The 18,836-nt window shown below is 34.9% G+C and overlaps 1 protein-coding gene across 15 annotated transcripts in view; it reads right to left on the bottom strand.

Moving 5' to 3' along the window:
- MYCBP2 (MYC binding protein 2) overlaps positions 1 to 18,836 on the bottom strand; it is a 290,879-nt gene that overhangs the window by 130,315 nt on the left and 141,728 nt on the right. For all 15 annotated transcript variants that reach the window (XM_040487281.1, XM_040487282.1, XM_040487286.1 and 12 more), the window contains 7 exons: positions 18,292 to 18,383; positions 14,771 to 14,905; positions 13,108 to 13,191; positions 11,995 to 12,091; positions 10,208 to 10,400; positions 9,431 to 9,705; positions 5,744 to 5,965 (listed from right to left, as the gene is read on the bottom strand). In XM_040487281.1, the coding sequence (XP_040343215.1) occupies positions 5,744 to 5,965; positions 9,431 to 9,705; positions 10,208 to 10,400; positions 11,995 to 12,091; positions 13,108 to 13,191; positions 14,771 to 14,905; positions 18,292 to 18,383 (1,098 nt within the window). The remainder of the gene's footprint in view (positions 1 to 5,743; positions 5,966 to 9,430; positions 9,706 to 10,207; positions 10,401 to 11,994; positions 12,092 to 13,107; positions 13,192 to 14,770; positions 14,906 to 18,291; positions 18,384 to 18,836) is intronic.

Raw genomic sequence — 18,836 nt, 5'->3', positions numbered from 1 at the left:
CAAATTTTTTTTTTAACGTTTATTTATTTTTGAGACAGAGAGAGACAGAGCATGAATGGGGGAGGGTCAGAGAGAGGGAGACACAGAATCTGAAACAGGCTCCAGGCTCCGAGCTGTCAGCACAGAGCCCAACGCGGGGCTTGAGCTCACGGACCGCGAGATCTTGACCTGAGCCGAAGTCGGCCGCCCAACTGACTGAGCCACCCAGGCGCCCCTTACTGTTCTTTTTTCAATTAGTCTCTGTGTATCACAAAAGTACCACATATTTACAAGATGTATGTGTTTTTGTTAGCTTTGACTCATTTTCACTTACTCTCTTATTTAACTTCTCAATAATAATTATATATGACAGAAAAACACTCCTCCTATTTAAAAAGCTTTTTCAATAGGACAAAATTCCAATTTAAGATAATTATTTCTGGTATAGTTACAGGTAAAACAACTGGGAAAGTCTGTACAAATCTTTTTTCTAATAAAACTTTTTCTGTACATGCATGTAATAAAAATATGGAATTCTACTACAAATACTCCTATGCAGTTTTATAATTTCTTCTGTACTTGACTTCCTAAATGAAGATAAGACATTCCAACCCCTACCAATAAAAATTTCAAGATAAGAAATTATAAAGTCCCAACAAAGACCAAGGGGAAAACATAGGTCTTTTTTTTCCAGAAACCAAGTGAAAAGATGATTAAATTAGTTGATGTCCAGCATGAACATTATTTATATTTTTTACCATCCTCAGTATCATTTAGCCCACTGTGGACACAGCACAAAATGCATCCAATTTCATGAGGGGACAATTGTGACCAATGACCCAATTTTACTGTGGACTAGAGAATCAAACAATTTGGAATTTAGTTCCAGTTTCTTCATAGTGCCTTAACTTCTGTAAAATCAGGGAAACTATATACTCTGATTCAGTTACCAAAATCACCTAGTTGCACCCTGAATAGCCAAGTTTTTCCACAATACTTACATTCCATGCTGCTTTAAAAGATACAGCAAATTCAACAGATTTCATAAAGTCATAAAATCTCAAGGTAGAAAAGGGTCTTTAAAGTTAAATCAGTCTTCCCAAGACAAATAAAATATGTAAATGAGGGTACATTCAACCCATTATAGAAAACTAAGTAACTTTTTAGTTAAAATAATCATGAGCATTATTTTAAACCACTCCCAACAGCTTTCCTTTTTGAGAGAGAGAGAGACAGAGACAGAGTGAGAAAGAGAGAGAGAAAATCAGGGGCAGGGACCAATGTGGGGCTCTATCTCACCACCGACAGGTGAGATCATGACCTGAACTGAAATCAAGAGTCAGATGCTTAATCAACTCAGCCACCCACGTGCCCCATCAACAGCTTTCTTAATGTGCAATCTTAAGCTAACAAAAAGTCACTTAGAAATAATCTTCCATCCTTGGCCCAAGAACTGAGAACCAAGATCAATGGAACAGAATAGACAACCCAGAAATGGACCCACAAATGTATGGCCAACTAATCTTTGACAAAGCAGGAAAGAATATCCAATGGAATAAAGACAGTCTCCTCAGCAAGTGGTGCTGAGAAAACTGGACAGCGACATGCAGAAGAATGAACCTGGACCACTTTCTTACACCATACACAAAAATAAACTCAAAATGGATGAAAGACCTCAATGTAAGACAGGAAGCCATCAAAATCCTCGAGCAGAAAGCAGGCAAAAACCTCTTTGATCTTGCCTGCAGCAACGTCTTACTCAACACATCTCCAGAGGTAAAAATGAACTATTGGGACCTCATCAAAATAAAAAGCTTTTGCACAGCTAAGGAAACAATCAGCAAAACTAAAAGGCAGCCGACAGAATGGGAGAAGATCTTTGCAAATGACATATCAGATAAAGGGTTAGTATCCCAAATCTATTAAGAACTTATCAAACCCAAAAAACAAATAATCCAGTGAAGAGATGGGCAAAAGACATGAATAGACGCTTCTCTAAAGCAGACATCCAGATGGCCAACCGACACATGAAAAAATGCTCAACATCACTCATCATCAAGGAAATACAAATCAAAACCACAATGAGATACCACCTCACACCTGTCAGAATGGCAAACATTAACAACTCGGGCAACAACAGATGTTGATGAGGATGCAGAGAAAGAGGATCTTTTTTGTACTGCTGGTGGGAATGCAAACTGGTGCAGCCACTCTGGAAAACAGTATGGAGGTTCCTCAAAAAACTAAAAATAGAACTACCCTACAACCCAGCAATCGCACTACTAGGCATTTTTCCAAGGGATATAGGTGTGCTGTTTCGAAGGGACACATGCACCCCCATGTTTATAGCAGCACTATCAACAATAGCCAAAGCAAGGAAAAAGCCCAAATGTCCATGGATGGATGAATGGATAAAGACGTGGTATATATATACAATGAAGCATTTTACTCGGCAATCAGAAAGAATGAAATCTTGCCATTTGCAACCATGTGGATGGAACTGGAGGGTATAATGCTAAGTGAAATTAGTCAGAGAAAGACAAAAATCCTATGACTTCACTCATATAGAGGACTTTAAGAGACAAAACAGATGAACACAAGGGAAGGGAAACAAAAATAATATAAAAACAGGGCGGGGACAAAACAGAAGAGACTCATACATATGGAGAACAAACTGAGGGTTACGGGAGGGGTTGTGGGAGGGGGGATGGGCTAAATGGGTAAGGGCCACTAAGGAATCTACTTCTGAAATCATTGTTGCACTATATGCTAACTAATTTGGATGTAAATTAAAAAAAAATAAAAAAATAAAATTAAAAAAAATAATCTTCCATCTTTAGATTATTTCTATTATCATTTGAATAAGATTACCATAAAACATCAATTCTTATGTAATTAGTTCTCCTGGCTTTAAAATAATAAATTCCTCATTTTGCTAAAATTGTAATACTTCTAGCCTTTACATCACTTTAATTCTCCAGAAACTTTACTTTTTGGAACTTCTCAGAAAATTAGCTTTGGATGAAACTCAATCCCGAACTGTACTCCATAATCAATAACCTGGAAGGGTTTTATCAGGGGGATGGGTGGAGTGTATTTATTTAGTTACACCCACTTAGTTTCTAATTAGTAACTAACAAGATTAATACGAGAAGCTTCCCATATATTCTTAAAATGGAGTTAACAGTGTCAATGCTTTAGTTGAAGAACCAAAATGTATGAATGTATGTGTATATATGCACATATATGTGTACATAGATATATAATATGTATAATATATAAAAATAAATATGAAAAAATATATTTATTAGTACATCACTAGCCCCTTAAATTTAAAAATTTTTAAATGTTTATTCATTTTTGAGAGAGAGCAAGAGAGCGCGTGCACGTGCGCGCACACAAGCGGGGGAGGGGCAGAGAGAGAGGGAGACACAGAATCCAAAGCAGGCTCCAGGCTCTGAGGTGTCAGCACAGAACCTGACACGGGGCTCGAACTCATGAACTGTTAGATTATGACCTGAGCTGAACTCACACGCTCCACCAACTGAGACACCCAGGCACCCCATTAGCCACTTAAACTTTAGAAAAGGGAACTCAGTCACCAGTGGTGGGGAATGTAAGCTGACACTTGGTTTCTGGAGGGCATTTTAACAATTTGTAGAAAAGTCTTGAGGTGTTTTCCTTTTACTTAAGAATTTTTCCACTCCTGATGACTTACTCCGGAAAAGTCATCGTTAATATACATAAAAATGTAGTCAATGATATTTTCAGCAACATAGCTTAAAATAGTGGGAATAATCTAAATATATACATAGAGAGAGAAAGGACTCATTAACTATATTATGCTACATCCAAATGGTAGAATCCTGTATCTATTAAAAAGAGGGTAGGGGCGCCTGGGTGACTCAGTCGGTAGAGTGTCTGACTTCGGCTCAGGTCATGATCTCACAGTTCATGCGTTCAAGCCTCACGTCAGGCTCTGTGCTGACAGCTCAGAGCCTGGAGCCTGCTTCAGATTCTGTGGCTCCTTCTTTCTCTCTGCCCCTTCCCTGCTCAGTCTGTGTCTCTTTCTCTCAAAAATAAATAAAAACATTAAAAAAAAAAAGGAGGGTAGAATATGTACTACCTTCATAGAATATTGATAAAGACATACAAATACACAATTATTAACCATTAATAATTACCAAATGTTTGTAGAATTCCAAAAGAAAAACACAGAATTACCCATAACTTTATCACCTAAGTATTATTTTCATTTCTCAGTATTTTCTTACAAAATATGTATTAAATACATATTACAAGATATGTATGTCTTTTGCATACATATTTTACATAGTCATCACAGTACACCATAGTCATACTAAAGTACATAAACTTTAGTTTCTGATTTTCTAACTAAAAAGTTTAAAACCATTGGCCTTGATATTAAATGTAAATAAAGTTATTTTTAAGGGCTGAACCTTTTTCTATCAAGTTGATATATCCAAATTCAAGTATTTCACTTGATGAACATTTGGGACTCTAATTAAGGTTTTCCATTTTTCCTTTTAATAAAGTACACAAAAGGCTTCAGTCTTTCAATTATTCCCTTGGATAATTTACTTTGTAAATATTCAACAACATAATACTGAATTGACAATTTATCTTGTAAAAATATCCTCCAGTTTATAGGCACTCCTCCATTGCCAATTCAAGAGCTGACTCCTGCCTCAACTAATACCTAATTATAATCCCAGTAAATAGAAGGTACACAATAAATACTTGATGAGAGACCGAAAGAAAAAGATTACTTAGATTAATTACATAATGCCAGGAACCATCATCAATAAGTTCAGGAGGTTTCCTCATAGTCTCACCAGTGTAGGATTTGATAAGAGAAAAAAACTCTTCATTTTTCTTAATTTTTTACAAATAAATTAGTACCTTAATTCATCCACATTTAATTTCTAGTAAGACTTAAATTTTTCCCATAATGGCTTACTCTCTAAAGACCCTCTTATATTTACTCTTATTATTTCTACTGTAATTCTACAAATTATTAGCTGCAAATTTTCTTCCCATTCTGCTATTGTCCTTCATTTCTATATGTCACTTAATTTTTCTCATTATTTTTCTGTTGCTTCAGTCAACAGAAAATTGCTATTGTATAATTAGGATAACTATTCTATTTTCTACTGCTTTTTTTGGCTTTCATTTTAAAGATTACTCCTCATCAACTTGATAGTATTATATATGGTTTTCACGTGTATTTAAGTTAATTTTTCTCCATAGTGCTTTCTAATAAACCAGAAACAGTTTCTAAAGCATGTTTCCTGTGACTATTGTTTTAGAGTACTTATTTTAACACACCAAAATGTTATAGAAAAAACAGTCTCAAAAATTTACTTATTTCCCTAAGAATTCTATGTTAGCAATCTAAAATAAGAGAATGTACAAGTTTGCTTATAGTATCTGCAACTTTCAAATGGTTTGGCAAATAATATATGTGAATATTATGTGAATCATATGTGAATAATATGAATAATATATGAATTCACTGTGCAACTCTCAAATTTTTTATAGGTTAGGTTTCATTCAAAATTAAAAAATGAGAGAAAGAATATTGCAAATTTACAGGTAAACATGAGAATTTTTTCCCCTGAATTTTAGCTCTTCTTGTGAAACACATACTTATTTGGTAAATATCAATATAGAAGAATAAGCAACAACTTAAATATGCCCTCCATTTACTTCAGTATAAAAGATACTTTGGGAAAAGACCTACCTGGCTGAGCTTTTCCATATGTGCTACCAAAAGGGGGAACCGGTGAACTAGTGTTGAGTCATTCTCTGTGCTAACTTGTTTAACAATTGATCGTAATAGTACTTCTCCATCATATGCAATAGGGAAGATGGAAGTCAGCTTAACAGAAGTGTGGCACAGAGCTGACATAACAGCTGCAAGCAATCGGCTACTTGAAGTCTTGAAGTTTGCTTCCTGGATATCCTTTAAAAAAAAAAGAAAGATGAGCCCATCAAAGAAATATGGCATCAGTTTAATCCAAATGTTTGGATACACAAAAGTTAAACAATTTTTAAATCATACCAAAGTTTTCTAGCACTCATTTTAATTGTCTTGATATAGAATTTAATTACATCAATACTTTTAAACACAACTGTTTAAGTTACTATCCAATGAAGATGTAAAATTATTAAATATGGTCAAATATCAGCCTCCTATTCTCCATTCAATGAGTTTATATATCCTCAGAATCTTAGTCCTCTCTAGCACTATGCTCAAAGAATTACATCAGAAAGGCCCCAATCAGTATATATCTAAGACATGTCCAGTAACAAGCACTGAAACAATTTTCCTCAAATAATTACTGATTTAAATTATAATTCTGTGCAACTATAGCATTTCACTAATGGTAATGTAGCATAATGAATTACTATAATAAACATTTCACTAAGGTTACAAAATATGTCATCACATTATATATCTGTTCAGAAAATTAACAGCATACTTGTAAAATTTTGTAAACTTGTAAAATATTAAAAACTTATCAAGACATGATATACTAATTCACAAAAACTGTGTGTACGTTACTTAGTTCATCAAACATCTGTACTACAAATTCAGGTTAACAGCAATGTCCTATATGTTAAACCAACATTTGTTAATGCTAGTCTGTTCTGTAGCCAGTTCAGTAGTAAAGAAAACCATATGAGACTGGACAGGTTGAGAGAGTAAGTTGTGCACCAGTCCAGGCAATAACCTTATCTCAGGAAACTGAGTGGTAAAATACACTACTCTGCTATAGGTCATCAATGAACCTGGAGAACACTATGAGTGAAATAAGCCAGTTACAGCAAGCCAAAATACTGCATGATTCCACTTATATGCAGTGTCTGCTCACAGAAGCAGAGAAGAGTATGGATAGGATGAGGGAGAAATGGGGAGCTGGTATTCAACAGGTATAAAGTTTCAGTTATGAAAGATGAGTAAGCACTAGTGATGTATTATACAACATTGCATCTGCAGTTAACAATATCATACTGTATGCTCAAAATCTAAGAGGGAGATCTCATATTAAGTGTTTTTACCACAAAGAAATACATTTTTAATGACAAGAATAATAAATTCAGTATGTAAACAGCTAAAAAAAACAGTAATAATAAAATAAAAACAAAGTTGCCTACCCCGATGTCATCCCTAGAATATGTTTCAAATAGGCTAGGATGCCCTGGTGATGACAGTGAACTTTCTTAGGGGAGGAGAAGGTGCTAGAATTTCCTCTACAATGCTGAATAGAAGTGGTGACAACAGTCACCTTGTGCCTTACTCCCAAGCTTAGAGGAGTATTCAGTATTTCACCATTAAGTTTGATATTAACTATGCATTTTTCTCTAGAGATCCTTTATAATCATAGCTTGAGGAAGTTTCCTTAAATCCTAGTTTGCATGGAAGTTTTCACCATTGAATAAGTGCCAATTTTGTCACATTTTCTGTATCTATGGAGATGATTATACAATTTCCCCAGTTTATTCAGTTAATATGGTGAATTACATTGAACTTTGAAAGTTTAACCTTGCATTTCCAAGAAAAACCCTACTTGGTGTGATATATTTTTTATATTGCTGGATTTGATTTGATAATATTGTTAAGAGTTTTTGCATCTATGTTTCTGAGTAAAATTTGTACTAATATGTTCTTTTAATATCTTTGTCAGGTTTTGGTATCAGTGTAAGGCTAACTTGACAAAATCACTTGGGAAATGTTGTCTCCTATGTCTTCTGAAAGAATTTATAAAAGATTGATATTGTTTCAGGTTTGATAGAATTCACCAATAACAATATCTGGGTCTGGAGTTTTCTTTGTGGGAAAGTTTTTGATAATGAATTCAATGTTTTAATGAACAGAAGGCAATTCAGATTTTTATATTTCTTATTGTGCTAGTTTTGATTAAGCTATATTTTTCAAGAAATTTGTCTACTTTACCTAAAATTATGTTATTGGTATAAAGCTGTTCAAAATATTCTTTTATCATTTTAATGTCTGTTTGGATCTATATTGATATACACTATTTCATTTTTGATAATGGCATTTTGTGTTTTTTCTTCATCTCTGGTCTCTCAGTCAGACTTGCTATGAGTGTATTAGTTTGGTTTTAATTTTGAAGAACCAACTTTTGGTCAATTTTCTCTATTTTTACTTTACTGATTTCTGCTCTTATCTTTATTATCTCCTCCCAATATCTTTATTACTTTCTTCTTATTTTGGTTTGCTAATTCTTTCTGACTTCTTTAGGAAGAAACTTAGATCACTGATTTTAAACCTTTCTTCTTTGCTAGTATTATCATTTAAAGGTATACATTTCTTGGGGCACCTGGGTGGCTCAGTTGGCTAAGTGTCCAACTCTTGGTCTCAGCTCAGGTCATGATCTCACAATTTGTGGGATCAAGCCCCAAGTCGGGCTCCGTGCTGAGAGTGCAGTGCCTGCTTGGGATTCTCTCTCTCCCTCTCTCAAGATAAATAAATAAATATTTTAAAAAGTATAAATTTCCTTTAGCTACATCTCACAATTTCTGACGTTATACTTTTATCTTTCAGTGCAAAATATTTTCAAGTTTCCTTTGGATTTCTTTGATTCACTGGTTACTTAGAAATATTGTCTATTTTCCATATATTTAGTGCTTTTCTCAATATATTTTGCTATTTATTTTAACTTTAGTCCTATTATGGTCTGAAAACTTTTAATTTTAATCTTTTGAAATTACTAAAACTTATTTTATGGCTTAGCATATGATCTATCTTTGTGAGCAAGATATGTATACTTGAAAATAACATGTATTGTGCACTTGACATTCTGTTTTATGTCAGTAAAGCCAATGTGGTTGATAATGTTGTCCAGATCTTCTATTTCCTTACTGATTTTTCGGTTTAGTTGTTCTATTAATTGCTAACAGAGGAGTGTCAAAGTCTCCAACTATCACTGTGAATTTGTCTATTTCTCCCTTTAGTTCTGCCATTTTTTTGCCTCAAGCATTTTGAAACTGTGATTTGTGGCATACACATTTATGAGGCTTGTGGTTTCCTCATGAATGAATGATGTTAGCAAGCAAGTTCACTCACAGCTCTTTCTCCTGACCATTCTGCACATAAGGAGGTTGCAGGAGCTGCCCTTCTAGTGCTGTCCTTGCTCTTACACACTTGCTCACAACTATTCTTGCTCACTCAGATTCAAAAAGCAAATCAGCAACTGCACAATATGCCTGTCAAGTTTACAAGTAAAAATGATAAAGCAAACAGAAAAAAAAATGTCTTTGAACTTTATTTAAGTCACATATATACCAAACCAATGTCCTAATTTACCTTTTATAAAAGTTAGAAAGATTGAGGCAACAGCACTTTAAAGAGTATTAAGTAACATATCATATTTTCAACTAACATTTTACAAACTTAAATTACCTGATCCAGACAATTCAGCAGATCACAAAGGCAAGCCCACTGTAAGGCAGGAGTTGGGTAGAAAGAATGAAAACAGGCAGTAAAGGTATTATGACACTCTTGAAGGACAGCTTCTAGGAGACTCAAAGGTTGACTGAGATATCCTTGAGGATCATTATCCAACTTCACCATGCAGTGGTCAACTCCTTCTGATAAAATTTTTCTTAACAAAGTTCTAGTTTTTCCAATACATTCTGCTAATTTGCTAGTTTCTTCCACAACTGCTTTTCCGGTAGCTTTGAGGGAACAAAGCAGATTGCTAATTAAATAGGATAATAAATATGGATGGAGGCATTTAATATAATTCAAGTAATTTCCTATGTAACTAGAGATCACAAGTACTCATAACCTAGAGATGAAACAATTTAGAGATTAAATGCGGTCCAAAATTATTTCTTTTAAAAATCTAAGTAGGAAAAAAAAATGACCCTGAAATATTGGTTTCAGCCTCTAAGTCCAAATGAGTTGTTCAAAAGTTTTCTATTTGACCAAATCTGTTTAAAATAATACTTTATTAGCGTAATTTTTAGCCTGACGTGACTTTTTGTTATCAGCATAACATGTAATCTATTTTACTCTTCGTAAGTAAATATATAAAGGTCACAAAAGCTGACTTTCTCCCCTCATTTTTGGAGGTTAAAGGCAGCTGGGGATCTTAAATTCCTCGTTTTCCCATATAGACCTTCTCAATGTCTCAAATATTTTCTCCCTAAAGTCATTTAAAAAGAAGCTTCATACCTGATACTGGGTAAATTTCACACGTATAGACACGCAATAACCTCAGACAACAGGTACCCACAAAGCGCAGTCTCTCTAAATCTAGAAGTGTCGCTGTGAACTGGAATCCTTTTAATCCTCTAAGTTCTTCAACTCCTAAGACTAAGGTGGTCCAACTCCAGTGAAGAATGCTCAATAATGACTCAAAACATTCCTAATCCAGAATATGAAAAAACAGGTAACAGTTAGTTCAAATGATCCATACGTTGAATCAAATGGAAAGATGGCATCAACTTCAAAACTTTATTTGAACTTTTTTACTGTGTTTTGATTAGTGCAAATAATAGACATTCTATTAGTTCATTTACCACATTACCATTAGGAGTACCTTTGAAGCTTGGCAAAAAAGGTACAGTAGTTAGGCATCTATAAAAACAACATTCTTCAATATTTGCCTATTTAAAAATACATTAAATTGTTTTTTAATGTTTATTTATTTTTGAGAGAGAGAGACAAGAGTGTGAGTGGGGGAAGGGCAGAGAGAGAGGGAGACACAGAATCCAAAGCAGGCTCCAGGCTCTGAGCTGTCAGTGCAGAGCCCAATGTGGAGCTTGAACTCACAAACCATGAGGTCACAACTAAAGTCAGACACTTAACTGAGTCACCCAGGCACCACTAAAAATACATTTTTAAGTTTCCCTGCTCTCAACCTATCTAGTTTATCATATAAGTAAGGAAAAAAATAAAAAATATTTACAAATCTATGTTTACTTGAAAGCAAAATTAAACTCTACGCTGTTGCTGTAGTATTGCATTTCTAGTTCTGCAGTACTTAGTGTATCCTATGAAAATTTTAAAAAGATGCAAAATTGTATCATTACAAACAAGAAGGTTGCATAGCATACTGTATGAAAGACTAATAAGTTTGTGTATATATAAAAAATGGTCTGAAAGGATATACATCAAAATGTAAACAGTAGTTATATGGGGTAATAACAGAGTGACAGGGAAAGAACTTTAGGGTACTTTTAATATAGTTTTATTTCTACTCTACCCCATTCCAAACCAGGGATGTATACTAATCTTGTGATTTTAAAAAACTAATAAAAAAGGAAAAAAAAAAACATTCTCCCTATGCATTTTACCAACATGAAAGACTACTGACTACATTAATGAATCACATTCATATAGTGCCTTACAATTAAAAAAGCATTTTTGTATCCCTTATGTCAACAGAAATTCATACTGATGCTATCAGTTTATTTAAATAACTTGCATAAGAATGCTCAACTAGTACAGGACAAGAACTTAACTCAGACTTCCCATGATCTCTCAATTACATCATGTTGGCTTTCCATTTTACACTAGTAACCCCAGTAATGTGGCATAGTTTTGAATGTAGAATGCAGATGGTCAAGTAGTTCAACAGAGCCCTGAGTTAAATATACAACTCTTCTACTTAGCTCCTCAAGCATTAGATTAGCACTTTTTAGTCAATTATCAGCCTTAACTTTTCCTTCACTTTCTCCTTCAGCACATGTATTCATACAAGATTTACTAGAAAACCCACCAGTTATTTCAGTTCATGTTTAAGTTCATGTTAAAGTCAGCCAACATCTCTATTTTCCCATTATTTAAAGTACATATTATTTATTCTTTGCCCTGGGATGTCAGTGCTAATCTAAAAACAAATCTGAGTTCATAAAACTATGTTGAGATAAACTCTCAGAAGGGTGGCTAACCGCCAAACATCAAAATGAAATGGAGCACTGGACAAAGAACCTGAAATTTTTAAAAAAATGGCTTACCACTGAGACAGTTCTTGCAAAAGATCTCTTTAAAATATGTACAGGTTCGCTGGTTTGCTGTTTGCCTTTTGAGGCACTACCATCACTGGTTGGAAGTCTGAAAGTAGCAGATACACATAAATTTATGTTAGAAGGTCCAATGACACTTTTCAAAATATACATTTTTGAAATAGCAAAATATGCTATTAAATATTAAGTGCTATATAATTAAAACATCATTTAATCAGTGTACCCAGAAGTAGTCCAAGCAACTTGCTATGTTCATAATGCTATATATTACAAATAATAACTGTAATAAATTGCATAAAAACAAACAAAAATCCCTTCCTGGGAAAAGTGAGGTTTAAACCACCTCGATTTTTAAAAGTGATTATTAGGAAAGGAAGACATAAGAGACAGTTACCGCTCTAGAGGTGTTTCTTTAGATTTTTTACTACTCAAGGAATGACATTTTTTTCTAGCGAGGGTTACCTATTTGAATTCTTCATTCTAAAAATTGAGTAATTATTGAGTAAATTATTGAGTTTAGAAACAGGTAGACAGACACAGAGGCATATGCTTCCATAAATGTCTCAAATACCATAAAGTAATTAAAATTCTTAAATAATGTTACAAATATAATAAATACTATCACATGGACAAGTTACTGTTTCATACTTCAAAAGTGGAAACTTTTAGCAGTTAAGGGATTTTCTAATTCATTCCATCACAAGACAAACAGGAAACACAAAACAGCAGCAAATCAATCAGGCCTGCATCTGAAATCCCTATCGAACACCCCAATATCATTTCTCTAAGACAAATTTTTATTACTTTATAATATTCTGAAATAGCTATGAAAATCTACAGATTAAAATACTGTTAATGGCATAATACAGATAGTCTGAGTCATGAGGTGAAGTTTCAAATCATGCTCAAAGTAGAAAATGTTTAAAAATATACAAAATATTAAATTAAGTGTTTTTGTTAAAAGTAGCTATATTTCTTCTGGTATGTTATAGTTTGCTGAGTGCTTCAAGTGATTTCTCTCATTATGTCATATATTTTATAGTATCCTATCTCATTATAACAGAGGAACAAACCATATTAATTTACTGTAAATATGCTAAATACCTGTATAATAATTGAGGTATCTGACCAGCATTAACATCTGTACCATTATTTGATTTCTTTGAACTCTTAAATTGGAAAACAACCCTAAGAAGAGAAAAAATAACAATGACAACAAAAAACAACATGATTCGAGATTCATGAAAGAAAATAAGAAATCTGACAATTGCCTTTTCAAATATATGTTAATGCACAGAGATCCATTCTTTAAGAAAAAAACCTACAAGTAAAAAGGAATTGTTTTTATTCTGGTTCAAGCTCTGAGTGGCTTAAGGAATAAAATGAAGGAAATGAACCTGATCAGGCAGCCATGGGTAAGCGGCAGGTCCCTCCAGCTCAACTTTAACCAGAACAATAAGCTAGTAACAAAATACTTCAACTTACAGTTTAAAATGTGCTCAACCACACACATGATACCTTCTATTTAAGGCAGCTTTAAACTGCTGTGATACTCCAAAGTTCAATGAACTGCATGTGGAATCATGAGGTCCAGGACCAAGGCAGTCTCCCTGGTGCTAACACATAATCTTACAGTAAGTAGAAAGGGATACATTACAGCTGACTTGATTCTTCTATGGCATTCTACTTGAACATTCAGGAACAAAGATTTCACCTCTTACATTAGTCTGTTCTGTTTCTGGTCAGCTCTGTTATGAATAGAACATAACTATTTGAAATATACTGTTACATAACTTTCAGTCATGCTCAAGAAGAGTAAGAGTAAACTGAATTTCTCTTCTAAGTAATGGTCCTTCCAAACACACAAAATCAGAGTACTGAGAATAAAGAAGGATGGAGTTAGACTCAAGAGATTCCAGGTCTAGATTTGGTTCTGCCACACAGCAGCGATATGATGTGAAGCAAATCACTTCACTTTCTGTCTCTCTATTCCCCTGAGAGGAAAACAGGGCTAATAATGGCTTCACGTAATTGTTGAGGCCATCAAATGAAAATATAGATATGAAAGTATTTTATAAACTGAAAAATGCTCTATATATGAAATTTAAGCAGTAAATTTCCCTACATTTTATTAAAACTGTACCATCTCATATTGCCAAAGCTCTGCAATTTTTTTTTTTTTAACATTTATTTTTGAGACAGTGAGAGACAGAGCATGAACAGGGGAGGGTCAGAGAGAGGGAGACACAGAATCCAAAACAGGCTCCAGGCTCTGAGCTGTCAGCACAGAGCCCGACGCGGGGCTCGAACTCACGGACCGCGAGATCATGACCTGAGCCGAAGTCGGCCGCTTAACCGACTGAGCCACCCAGGTGCCCCAAAGCTCTGCAATTTATAAACTGCTTTCATAAGAACTATCAAACTGCACAGCAAGTATTTATTCCTTTTTTTATGGTTTACAAATTCCTCATTTACCTTGTCACTTTATATAATTTCTAACTGGTAATAAGTTCTTAAACAATATAACACCCAGAAATACATACAAATGACAAATGGCAAGAGCAAAGAATAGCAGTCCTATTGTCTCCCTGTTCTGTCTAGACCTTAAATTTGGCATGAGATCACATAAACTTAAATGTTTGGCAGTCATATTATATTCTAGTCTTACTAACATTTTTACCTTACTGAAAGACCTCTGAGCTTTTAAAACAATATTCCACTAACAAAAATGAGAGCTGCTTAAGTAATACTTAAACATTCTGCTTACCCGTCATCTGTGGTAATAGAAGCTTGTCCATGAGATCCACAGTCACTGCTGGGTCCAGACACTCGAGCCCATGCTACATACCACCATCCAGCTTGCAAGAGAACTGGCTCATCAAACATCATTGCATACTTTTCTCTGAGAGAAAAATTAGTGAGTCAAAGACCATGCTTTGCCCTGCTACATGCATGTGTTTATTGGTTTTATTTATTATTAAAAAAATTTTTTTTAATGTTTATTTATTTTTAAGAGGCAGAGAGAGACAGAATGTGAATGGGGAAGGGGCAGAGAGAGAGAGGGAGACACAGAATCCGAAGCAGGCTCCAGGCTCCAAGCTGTGGGTACAGAGCCCGACGTGGGGCTTGAACTCATCAGCTGTAAGATCGTGACCTGAGCCAGTCAGACGCTCAACTGACTGAGCCACCCAGGCACCCTGCATTTATTGGTTTTAAATCCTTTATAAACAAAGCATGAAATACACTGTATAATATTCTTATTAAACATCATTAAAAACCTTCTATTTAAAAAAGTCTGGGGGCACCAGGGTGGCTCACTTGGTTAACCATTCAACTCTGCATTTCAGTTCAGGTCATGATCTCACTGTTTGTGAGTCTGAGCCCTGCATCAGGTTCTGCACTGACATGTTGAGCCTGCTTGGAATTCATTCTCTCTCTCTCTCTCTCTCTCTCTCTCTGCCCTTCCCCCACCCTCTCTCAAAGTAAATAAATAGAGGCACCTGGGTGGCCCAATCGGTTAAGCATCTGACTTCGGCTCAGGTCATGATCTCACAGCTCGTGGGTTTGAGCCCCGTGTTGAGCTCAGTGCTGACAGCTCAGAGCCTGGAGCCTGCTTCGAATTCTGTGTGTGTGTGTGTGTTGTGTGTGTGTGTGTGTGTGTGTGTGTGTGTGTGTGTGTGTCTGCGCCTCCCCCACTTGCACTCTCTCTCTCTCTCAAAAATAAATAAACATTAAAAATAAATAAACTTAAAAATAAAAGTCTAAAAAAAAAAAGAGTGCATACATGCACTCCAATGTTCATGGTAGCACTACCGACAATAGCCAAAGTATGGAAAGAGTCCAAATGTCCATCAACTGACGAACAGATAAAGAGGATTATTAGTCATTGATCAAAAAGAATGAAATCTTGCCATTTGCAACAGCATGGATGGAACTAGACTGTATTATGCATGCTAAGAGAAGTAGTCAGAGAAAGACAAAATCATATGATTTCACTCATATGTGGAATTTAAGAAACAAAAGAGATGAACTGAGGGGAAGGGAAGCAAAAATAAGATAAAAACAGAAAGGGAGACACACCCCAAGAGACCCTTAAATACAGAGAAGAAACTGAGGGTTGCTGGAGAGGAGGAGGGTGGGGGAACAGGCTAAATGGGAGATGGGCATTAAGGAGGAACTTGTTGGGATGAACACTGGGTTTTATATGTAAGTGATGAATCACCAAATTCTACTCCTGTAATCATTATTACACTATATGTTAACTAACTTGGATTTAAATGAAAATAATAATAAAAAATTTTTTTAAAAAAGAAGAAAAAATTAAAGGAAGAGGAAAAAAAAGGTGTCTGGCTGGCTCAGTTAAAAAAGCACGCAACTCTTGATCTCAGAGTTGTGACTTTGAGCCCCATGTTGGGTATAGAGATCACTGAAATAAATAAACACACAAATAAACAAAAAAAAAGTCAGAAAAAAATTAAAAAGTCTTGACAAGAACACACAAATAGTAATAGTCATTTGTGTTGTGGTGATGACACCCCTCAACCTTGAATTCTACAACTTGCTTAAATGTTATAAAACTTTCATTTTAAAATAACACAAAATCTTTTAATTGTTGTTAAAAATAAACAAACAAACCATGCCAGTGTCATTGGAAAATGAAACTCTGAATTTTAGTTTTAAAGTTCATTTATTTAAGTCAAGTTTTTTCAGAGGTAGCATATTAAGAAAATGGTTTTGGAGTCAGATGGCCAGAATTCAAGGCTCAGCTTCACAACACTAGTTGTGTGACCTTGGGCAAATTATTACACCCTCTCTGTGACTCAGTTTCTTCATCTGAAAATAGGGATGAAGATGAGGTCTAGATCACAGGATTGTTCTGAGGACTGAGCAAATTCAAATAAAGTGTTGGAACTGTGCCCGTCACATAGTAACTACACAAAAAATTTTACTAAAATAGAAGGAGAAAGCATGTATATAAATAAGGACATCTGATAAAGATACACACAAGTTTTAGTTCCAGGTAATGGAGTATAGTGGTTGTAGCTGGGAAACTGGGATAGAAAAAAGAATCAAGGGTATTTGAGGAAGGGGACAAATTTACACACTGTAGAGGTATGAAGGTACACAACAGTGCCTGAAAATGACAGGGGGTCCAGTCGGGTTAAAGCATTAAGACAGATAAAAACGATTAGTAGGAAGTAAGTTAAAAAAGATGCTATAAATGATTATGGAAGTCCTTTAATGCTAGCTGTAGGAACCTGGGTTTTGTTAGTCGGCAAATAAATACACTCTACATGATTCTCTATATGTGAAACAATATTATTTTTGACCCATAATTACATGTTCAAAAATAAATGCTAAATGACAATGGCATCTTAAGGCTTTGTTAAAAATTAATCAATTAACTTTTCCTGATCTTCATTTTTTGTCACATAAAATATGACTGAAAAGTATCTCCTGACATTGGTAAATGCCTGAAGTGAAAAAACAGTCAGAATTTTAAGTTTGCTGTTTTGTTCTCAAAGTACGTATCTGTTAAAAGCAGACTCAATGCCTTACTACCATTTTCAGAAATCACATTTTCACTAGCAAAAAGCTCACGTATGACACACAGGTTTTAACGTAACTATCACTGGGAAGAAGTATACTATTATTATTTTGAAGTTCAATTTATTCTCTTTCACACCATAATATTCCCTGATTCAAATCACTAACTTGTCATAACATAGTGTTGGAGATATTCCGTGGCATTATACAGAGAGGACTGATAAAATCTAAGTCTCTTCTTACTTAATGAAGCTTTATAAATAAACATCTGGATTCTGGTAACCTCCTAAGAGGTTTCAGTAAAAGCTGGCCACCACCCCAAGCATGTTACAAACAAGCACATACTATGGGCATGGTGTTAGGGCGCACAGGTGATTGGACTTCTGGCCTTCTCTATTTGATACTATATACATGCTCCAGGTAGTAAATAATTGTATCACATCACTGGAAAGCTAGCACAGTAGCTGTTCTCTAAGGGATGCATGAAAGCAAAGGTATATAAAATATATGTATAGTTTCATCCAATCTTCAATGGAGAAATAATTTATAAAATACAAATAGGGAAAATACTGTTAGTTTTAATGCAGCTCTGTTAAATGCAACACATATACACAATTTAATATCTCAAGCATCTTATCACGGATTATTTAAAACATCCTTTTCATGTTTGTTTCTTCACTTACAATGAATTTTTCATATTAAGTATGTAAGGATGATGCTGAGTAATTGGGAAATCATTACCTGGCAGCACAGTCATAAGCCAATACATCAGTCTCTGCAAGAAGGTCTCCGTCGGTTTCATGATCTCCTCCATCAGGACCCAACTCGAACAGCTGGGGAAAGGAGAAAAAACACATCGTTTCTAGTCTGTCATTCAATCATGCAAACCTGCTGAATAATATGTTTATAGTTTTGTGTGTTTCCAAAAATGTGCTGGACACTGCAGAATGTAAAAATCAGAATGCATGCTTTTCTTTTTGAGTTTTACTGATTTATTTTGAGAGAGCGAGAGAGCATGGGGGAGGGGCAGAGAGAGAAGGAGAGAGAAAATCCCAAGCAGGTTCCGTGCTGTCAGCACAGAGCTCAACATGGAGATCGATCCCATGAACTGTGAGATCATTACCTCAGCTGAAATCAAGAGTTGGATGCTTAACCGACTGAGCCACCCAGGTGCCCCAGAATGCCTGCTTTTTTAATGTTGAATACACAAACCTACACATTTAAATTTAGAAACTCATGGCCTATATTAATTTCAGTTTATTTATATATTCATCTATTTATAGTAA

This window comes from Herpailurus yagouaroundi, unplaced genomic scaffold (genome assembly GCF_014898765.1).
Source record: "Herpailurus yagouaroundi ecotype Mexico unplaced genomic scaffold, PumYag 164, whole genome shotgun sequence".
Lineage (NCBI taxonomy): Eukaryota > Metazoa > Chordata > Mammalia > Carnivora > Felidae > Herpailurus > Herpailurus yagouaroundi.
Note: the sequence above shows the minus strand (reverse complement) of the source record. Positions and strands in the feature narration are given on the sequence as shown.